Genomic DNA, 9,831 nt, shown 5'->3' with positions numbered 1-9,831 from the left:
GGAAAAGAGTAGCGAGTCAACCAACGAACATTTTTTTTGTCTGTCTTCGAGTTACAAATTCCCACTTTTTAAGAATGGCTGATGACCTGCCAGAAGGGTGGGAAATTCGTTACAGTAAAACCCATAATGGTGAGTAATAATTGTATTATTGTGTGAGATAAGAAAATAAGATCTAGTTCATTTTGTGACTGTGGTTTGGTTGTGGGCTGAACGGGACACGCAAGAGAATATGTGGGACCACACATTGTAGTTGAGTGCGATGAGCTATGATGATTTTATGAACGTGATGAATAAATTAAACGAATGAATGAATGCATGATGAGGATAAGTCTGCCAAACAGAAAGTAGGTCCTTAATTATCTAACTGGTACAGTGGGGGGGGGGGGGGGCTGAAACGGCCGCCCCCCCCCCCTATTGGCGGCGCAAAAAGAAAGGAAGAAAAGAAGAGAAAAGAGAATTAAGGAGAAGACTGCAGAGAATAGAAAAGAAAAGTGAAAAAAAGAAGAGAAAAAAAAGAGACAAGGAAGCCAGTGTTAGAAAGGGAGAAAGTTACAATTAGGAAATGGCACTAGATCTAGATCTAAGTGGCAGTAACGACGAATGAGGGAAAAACTGGGGGGGGGGGTATGCGCGCGTGTGAAATTATAATTTTTTAGGTTGTGCAAAACTGTGTCGGAATTCAGCTTATTTTCAAAAATATTAAGCATGCTCTTGTTCATGTTAAGCCGTAATTCTAGTGTAAAATCACTTCTGAAGAGGCCACGGCCAGCCGGTCCCTCCAAAGAGTGGCAAAATGGTAATCAGGAAATTTTGGGGTTATTCCTGAGGGCCTGGGAGCCGTTATTGAAAAGGGGGCCGGCCCTACGTAAATGTCAGTGATGGCAGAGATGGAGGAGGGAATAAGGAGGAGGGGGAAGTGAACTGCAAGCGTATTATGGATGATCACCCTATCAGTGCAATCTGGGTCGGAATTAGTGCTGTAAGTCAGACGCTATGTTCGGTTCGGTTCGGCAGAGTTCGGCAATTTTTCACCCGAACTTGGTTCGGTTCGGGGTTCGGTAATATAATAGCAAGCAGCGTTATAGCCACGGCGGTCGGCACTGGGCGGGCCAGCCGGCCTGCCGGGCCCGACCAGCACGGAGGACTTCTGCACAGTGCTTTCAACCAGCACGAATTTCACATTAAAAACTGCTCTAAACGTAATTATTTGTGAAGAAAAATACTACTTACATTCGTATTTCCGTCTTGAATCGTGTTTTATTTTCAAATTTTAGATAATCATGTTTTCAATTTGTCAATAAATGATATTTTTTAAAGATTTTCCGAGACGGTTGTTGTCTAATGTTAGAGTCATGAAAGCTGCCATCTTGAATAGAGACTCATGCAGGCTCGTCTATAACTGTTTTTTATAATTTTTTATTTTCAATAGGAAAAATATAACATCCCTATTTTTCCTCGATAAATAAATACCATACTATAATATATATTTATTTCATTATTTATTTTGTAAAATTTGTCCGATATTGTTAGAATTAAAATATTATTTTTTTGTTGAATGGGTTTGAGCTGACCATGTTTTGATCACGCACATGTATTCTTGTTTATGCATTGCGATCGCGACTTAGCATTGTCAGGATTTGGGATTTAAATGGCGCCAGTGAAGTCGCGCCCACCACTGGATAGGCATAAATCACAAAGGCGGAAAATGGAAAAAAAAGTAAATATAAAATGAGCAATCATGACATGAAAATTAGGTACAAAATGACAAGTTTATTAGCTTGCAAAAACGTTTACATTTTTCTGCCGAACATCCGAACCAGGCCTTTGCGTTCGGTTCGGTTCAGTTCGGTTCGGAAGTGCCATGTGCGGCGAACTTCCGTTCGGTTCGTCGGTTTGGCTACAGCACTAGTCGGAATCCAGCATTTATTATCGAAACAAGGTTCATGTAAAGGCACTCATGATAAAGCTCACAAAGAGGAGCACAATTGTAATGAGGAGATTGGGAATCATTCCAGAAGGCTTGGGAGACGTTATTGAATAGAGGGGGCCGGTCGCATAAATCCTGAGCCATGGATTCAAAGTTAAACGTTAAAAACACCCCTGCGCTACAACAGTCATCACTCTTTGGTGAGAAATTTGAGAAGGGCACATTATTTTGTATGTCTTTAGAAGGAAATATTGGCTTTGGCATTTTCTAGAATGCGTAATTTCAGCATTCAAAATGGCAAAATCTTGCTTGGTCACTACGCTCCCTCGCCCAATAAAACGAAAACTATGATACCCTTGCAATTACCCCTGTCCAGAATTCCCTAGTTTTTTTCAGTAAAAACAAATACAAACGGTTGCTGAAAAGGATTTGGTTTAATATCTAATATACATCTGCTACATGTCATCACGGATAGCTTTCAGCCGAGCAAAACTACATTATTTACTATATCCTCCATTATAAGACCACTGTATTTATCTAAGATTCCTACATAATATAAATGTGCAGATACTTGTATTATGGGAAGGTTTAATAGATCCTGTATTTTCCCTTTCATTTTGTACTTGTGTGCTCTCACATGATTGTTTCATAGGTTATAACTATTATTTGAATCTTACAAAATAGTATAGGGCCTGAATCAGAATAGTACTTGCGCAGTAGCCTCTGATAATATCTGGGCTGTGTATCCTATAAAGCATTTTGAACTAAGATAATTCATATCATCCCAAACAATGAAAAAGAATCGACGGCTTTGCTTCTTAACATGGTTTGTACAAAAAAGAGACTTATATTTGTATTGTATTCATATGGAATACTGAGTAATATGAGCACGTTGGTATTGTGAAAGCAAACAGGAGTGATAACGTCATTCATGAAAATCAATTTGTAAAGAAAATGACAGTCATGTAAAACAAATATAGTACCACAGGAATTTAATTGTTCTGGACTTCCAAATAAATAGAAGTTTTCATTGCAATCATGGTACAAGCGGTTTCTATATGTACTCCACAAGGATTCAAATTTCATTTCATAACACCTGCAGTTAATGCGGGATGGGGTTGCAGCCTTTCCCCGAAAATTAAAAAATTACCAATATTCGAGCTGCCCGAATAGTTTTTTTTTAAATATCCTATCTCGTATATTTTGGTGATAAATAACACTTTCACAACATACATAAGCTCAAATTTTGGCTCGCTCGCTTCGCTCTCTCACTATCCCTGTCCCCCTCTTTCTCTTGTCATGTTATAACTGTATCCAGGGGGGTGTTTCACTAAACCCTAAGATCAATCTTAAAATTGATTTCAATTTTAGGAGCGGTTTTATGCAATAAATAAAATCAATTTTAGCTTCAAATTGATTTGATATCACTCAGCCTTAAAATCGAAATCAATTTTAGTTGATGAAACATCCCCTGGCTGCTTTTATTTTTGCACATTCCTGCCATCTTGGTTTTATTAAATCCTTGTTGTTGTTTTTTAATCCATTCAATACATGCAGGTCAACCTTACTACTATAACATGGCTTCAAAGGAAAGTCGATGGGACAAACCTGAGGGCCCTCCAGCAGGCAAAGTACGTTGTTCCCATCTCCTAGTGAAACACAGAGATTCCAGAAGACCAGCCTCCTGGAAAGATGACAGGATCACTCGGACGAAAGACGACGCTCTTCAGATACTCAAAGGTTAGTATCCATTTTCCTCCTCGACCAGAGGCATAGCTACTGGGGGAGGGGGCGAATTTCCTGCCCCATCAAAAGACAACCCCCAAATTTTTTATTTTTTTTTACACTGATAAAAAAGGAAGGAATTGATTGCTAATTCTTATCTCATCCACCAAGTAAGTCCCAAGTTAATGTAAGTTTCCCATCAATTTTCGGACTCCTGGTACATCAAAGACCTTTTCTTTCTTTCATTTTTGTCTCGCCTGCGTAGCAAAAATCGAGACATAGGCGCTGGTTTTCTGGTGACGACGGCGGTGGCAGCGGTGGCGGCAGTGGCGGCGGCGGCGGCGGCGTCAACATCAAAAACTTTTTTATTATAATTTTGAAAGTATAAGTTCTCATTCAATGAAACTTGAACTAAAGGGTTATCAAGTATTCCCAATCATGTGAGCAGAATTTCAGGTCACAAAATCAGGGTCAAAGGTCATTTCAGGTCAACAGACTTAGACTATGTTGTGGCATCATCATCGAAAACTTAACCTCAGGTTAAGTTTTGAATTTTTAACATAATTTTGAAAGTATAAGTTCTTATTCAATGAAACTTACACTAAAGGGTTATCAAGTATCTCCAATCATGTGAGTAGAATTTAGGTCTCTAAATTAAGGTCAAAGGTCATTTCATGTCAACAAACTTAGACTCTTTTGTGGCATCAACATCAAGATTTTGAAATTTTAGCATAATTTCAAAAGTTTTTGTTCAAATTCCATGAAACTTGTACACACGGGTTATCAAGTATCACAAATCTTATGACGCAAATTCCAGGTCACAAAGTCAAGGTCAAAGGTCATTTTAGGTCAGTTTATGAGGATTTTAAAAAATTGTTATTTTTTCATGTTCCATTAAAGTTATTAATATTGGTACAAATTATAGTAAATAATTCTTCCAATGACTCTTGGGTCAATATATTTACTTAAAAATGCTGATTATATTCAGAGGATTTCATGGGGGAGGGGGGGCCTACTAATGGGCCACCCTGCCTATGAATTATGTCCCAACCTCAATTTTTCATCATATTGAATTGCGTAATGCAGGCGAGACCGCCGAGAGCGTTTCCCTTGTTTCTACTTTTTATCTCTTTGCTCTGTTAAAATGTGATCGATTGTTCTACGATAATAGAATACCAGTATTTAGAATATTTACTGCTAGAGTTTGAAGGGCAAACAATTTGATAATTTGAGTCCACTTTTGTCTGGTTCTTGCAGGGTAGTATGTTACTCAATACAATTTTGCAAGCCATCCCTGACAAATTTCTATTGGAATATATTAATCTCCATATTATTTCATTTTTCTTGAATATTGTGATAATAATGATAATGATAGCTACATTTTTCAGGTGAAGCCCAAGTTGCATGCAAATTACTTTTATTTGCCTGGCTATAGCCCAGCTGCCCTAAGGTGCTATAAGCAGCAATAAGGCATAAATACCTGCCAGGTACCCATTTACTACACCAGTGTGGAGACTAGAAAATGTAGATTAGTGTCTTGCCAAAGGACACTGGTGCCCCAGCAGGACTTGAACCACGAACCATGCGGTCCGATGGCTATCTACTCCACCATGACACCTTTAACCCTTACTGTACTGGGGGGGGGGGGGGGCCTGGGAGGCCCCCCCCCCCCCCCCTCGAACATTTTTGGAGATTGCGCCGCAACCGCTTGGAATTTTGAATTGTCATTTCTTGACTTTTTTCCCTCAAGTCTTACGCACATTTTGATACCGGATATACCCAGGGCTTAAATTAATCCAAGGCCACCAAGGCCATGGCCGTGGATGCCCCTTTGATTGGCCTCAATGCCTCTTGGAGATTTTTTGTGCCCTTTCCAATTCTTCCTATTTGTGCTGTAATATAGCAATATGCCCTACAGAAAAGTGGCCTTGCCCTAAAAATATTGAAATTTAAGGCCTGATATACCTGTAAGTTGTTACATACCAATTAGTATGCGCATGTCATAAAAAATATGCTATAATTGCATATATTCATGTACAAGCAGAAATGTGAATACAGGTTCAGATGTATTTCTTCCTAAGTAGGAGATATGACTTGATATCAAATTGCTTTTATATGTTTCTCAAAGTAACTTGATGTATTCCAGAACAAAACATTAAGTTTTTGAATACATTAAAAATAAAACAATAGATATAATAAGAATTAAAAAACAATAAAATACAAAAGAAAATAAAAATTTGAAAATCGCATCAAAATAACTATTTTGTGTTAAAAAAGAAGTTTCATATGAATAATGAGTTTCAATTAACATTCAAAAAGTGGAGTCTGACAATTTTTGTAATGACTCTAGTTCCCTGTATATTTCCAGATTTTGATATTCATGAATGCGTATTCATAATTTATGCAAATTAACCTATGCATTTTCAAATATCATAAAAATAATGTAACCTCATGAATTTGAGATTTATTCAATACATTTTCAAGATTCTTCACAAGTCTACATACAAAAATGTAGAGTTTTCTGTAAAATGCATAAAATTAGCATTTTGCATAATTAATTAGGCTATAACAACAAAAATTTGCATATTACGAAAAAACTAATTATGCCATCTTGTTCCTTACGTAAATATCTACATACATGCAAATTTTTGTGTTCATCGGACTATCGACGGCCGAGATCATAGGCTCACAGGCCCCCCCCCCCCCCCCCCCCCCCCAGTCACGAGGTGCTCAAAATAGCCCAGTACAGTAAGGGTTAAAAGCAATAAAAGCATAATTGTCAACCTTTTCCAATTTGTTTGCAATAAGTTTAAAGTACTCATTATTTACAATTTGTGTAGCTACTTTTGAAGAAAGTTTGAAGTTTCTTTCCAATTTGGTAAGTTTGTACAGGATAGTGAGTATACCATGAACAGAGTGCGATCTTTGTAGGCAGGTTTTGATGAGAAAGAAATCTTCAAGGGAAACCAAACTATAGTTTTTTATAGACAGGTTGTCTATCTATGTAGGTGATCGCTAAAGCATGTTTGACTCTTTATCCTTTCTGCCTCTCTTTTCAGGTCATAGAGCGAAGATAGTTGCAGGGGACGTCACATTAGGAGACCTAGCCAGTACGGAAAGCGACTGCAGCTCGGCGCACAAGAAGGGCGATCTCGGATTCTTTGGCCGTAACCAGATGCAGAAGCCCTTTGAGGAAGCCTCTTTCAAACTCGAGGTCGGCCAGATGAGTGACCCAGTTTTCACAGACTCCGGCATACACATCATCCTCAGGACAGCTTGAGGAATTCACAGTGGATGGTGGAAGTGATAGATTAGGAACCTGTTTCACAAATCCTTTTTTCAATGACAAATGACAAATATCAGTGACAAATCTGCTGATAACCAATCAGAAGCAAGGATTTCAGTAGCTTATAACACAAATTGTCATTTGTCACTGATGACATGTTTTGTGAAACGTCCCGCAGGGCATCGTGGTTCGAAACCGTCTTAAGTACGAGTTCACTGACACCCATTGAAACGTGTGATGACCCATCGCCTACCGAATTGTCATATTCCCTATAGGTATACTACAGAAACCACTTGGTTCCAGTAGACAAGTTAAATTCTAATACACAATTTGTTTATTTTTTTTTAAATACTTGTTTCAATGGGATGTCTGTGAACTTGTACTTAAAACAGCTTCATGAGACGGTTCCCTGGGCCCTATTTCATCAAACTTGTTTGCAATAATAACAAGTAGGTAAGTTAGTGAAATTGATTACAATTTAATGGTTGTGAGCAAATTTGCTATTGTCTGAAAGAGGGTCAAGAGCCAGACAATATATTTCCTTGCTTTTTGCCTAGGGCGCCCCTTATGCTGACTTACTTGTAGGTAGTATTCCTTATTTAGGCAAGTATGAATCCATTTTCCCCCCGTTCTCTCTGCAAAAGATGTTGTTCATAATATATTTCAATTCATTTTAAGAATGAAATGATTAAAGAGAAGGTTGAGTTCTGGGAAGAGGTAAAAAATTATTTGTGAGCGTTATCATTGTTATTATGCAAGGGTGGAAGAACATCAGATTAAACATGTTCCCTGAAAAGCATGGCTCTTCAAATGCCTTCATATTCTAAATATGACATGAAACATCGTAAAAATCCGGGGTAGGTTTTTTTCGCCATGTGCTCGTGTAGTCCCATATACATCATTCTGTGTACAGTGCTTGTAACTTTGCCAAGATTTGGCCAAATTTCTTATCATTTTGATGATTCCAGAACCTTGCAATACACACAAATACTTAAATACTAGATGATCAACCTTTTCTGATGGATTCCACACCGTTTCTTTCACAATGCAATCACATGACCACAACTCAACTTCATCTTTACTGAGCTCCTCAAATTTTCATGTTAAGATTATGATGAATAAGTTAAAGGGCAACAATCGTTTTTTGTTAAATTGTGTATGGAAAGAATATAGTCCCTTGTGGCCGGTGCCAAGTAGTTCAGTATCTAGTGTCCAAATTAGGATTTTCTTTTTTTTTAATTGTATTCTGCTGCAAGCACTATATGTTCCAGATTATTGGGTACATGTGACTTATGTTTACTTTCTAGCTCTTATATGCATTTTGGAAAATGGATGTTTAAGAAATATGAATAAGATTTAGGCTAGACTGTGAAACCTGTAAGGAATTTCTGTGTAGATGTATAATAGTCCTGTTAAATTTTCTATATACTTTTAAAATAAAAGTTTCTCTGGACAACCCTCATGTTTTTGAAAGCAAAGCAACAGCCACTGGATTAATAGCTTGTGATCACATTATCATGAGAACCAAGACAGATTACTATCAAACTCAAGGCATGTATCTTGCAGAGCCAATGAACTGATTAGATTTTAAGGTCATCAGGTCAAAGGTCATGGAGCTCATTAAGAATGCCTAAAAATAGCTTGTGAATGCATTATTAAAGACGACAGATGGATTGCAATCAAACTTGAATTTTAAAAGTTGCTTCCGTTTTGGTTTGTAAAATTGCTCTAATGCGGAGGCATCATTTTCGACAGTCAAAGTGCCATCTAGTCTATCTCCAAACATGTACGCTTTGAATATCCATTCCTGGAGGGGAGGGAGAGGAAAGGGGGAGGAGCAATGAAAATCATTCTTTTACTGCCAATGGTGTATACATCAAATCAAAGGTCATTTGTTGACAAAATAAAAAAAAAACAAGGGTGTTATATTGCCATGGTGACTGACTATCCTGTATTATTGTAATGTTCACTAAAACATGTGAATTTATTCTCTTGTCTAAAAATATTTTATTTATCTAGTTCCAGTTAAATTTTAGTTTCAAGACAAAAGTGATACGTGCATGCAATCAATCGATTATGCATTATTGTAAATCTTCTTTACAGGAAATATAAATATGAGTAATAGAAAGTCTAAATATTTGAGAATTAGAAATAAATGTGCATTTAGATTATTAGTTGTACTTCAACTAAGCATGTAAGTGACATAAGAAATCATATTGAATTTGTGCACACAATACTTTATCAATTTTGTCCCCCAGTGTATGATGTGTTGTTGAGGATAAGAATATTGGAATATTATGTACATTGTATTTGTTATTTGTAAGCAATTCCATGAATATTTCTATGTCAATGGGAATAAAATTTTCTTTTAAAAAAATGTATGTATTAATACGGTAGTCTTTTATGAACCCTTCAGTCTGTATTCTACTGATTCAAATACACCCAACTCTGGGTTTATGATTTGTATTTCAAGGGATATAACTTAAGAGAAGGTCGAGTTCTGGGAAAGGTGTCAAAGAGTATCATAGAAAATATGTCATCTCAAAAGGATGGCTCTTCAAATGCCCTCATATTCAAAGTACGACAAGTAACAGCCAACGGTTGTGGACCACACTTTCATGCCAATGCTTGTGTAATCTTACATCCTGAGTGCATGTTACCTTTAGCAGAACTGGGTCAATTTCTTATTTTGACGATTCCAAAACCTCACAGTATACACCAATACTTCTGTGCTACATGTATATGGTCAATCTTTTCCAGACGGTTTCTTTCATGAGACCAGAACTTGGCTTTTCCTTTAACCCTTTAACTTTTCAACAGTTGCCATTCATTTACACATATTTTTTTTGCGGCAGTTTACGGCGTCGTTTCTGAACGAGCCAAAAGAGTTGCA

General features: G+C 37.3%; 1 protein-coding gene across 1 annotated transcript; it reads left to right on the top strand.

The window, feature by feature from the left end:
• On the top strand, positions 1 to 7,672 carry LOC115929030 (peptidyl-prolyl cis-trans isomerase pin1-like). Its single transcript, XM_030997078.1, has 3 exons — positions 1 to 129; positions 3,485 to 3,667; positions 6,712 to 7,672. Exons 1-3 carry the CDS (start codon positions 75 to 77, stop codon positions 6,930 to 6,932), a joined length of 459 nt encoding a protein of 152 aa, XP_030852938.1. The 5' UTR covers positions 1 to 74; the 3' UTR covers positions 6,933 to 7,672.
• The last annotated feature ends 2,159 nt before the right edge of the window (positions 7,673 to 9,831 follow it).

The sequence above is a fragment of the Strongylocentrotus purpuratus genome, unplaced genomic scaffold (genome assembly GCF_000002235.5).
Source record: "Strongylocentrotus purpuratus isolate Spur 01 unplaced genomic scaffold, Spur_5.0 spur5_scaffold_4, whole genome shotgun sequence".
Taxonomy (NCBI): domain Eukaryota; kingdom Metazoa; phylum Echinodermata; class Echinoidea; order Camarodonta; family Strongylocentrotidae; genus Strongylocentrotus; species Strongylocentrotus purpuratus.
This window is presented reverse-complemented; position numbering and strand designations above follow the sequence as displayed.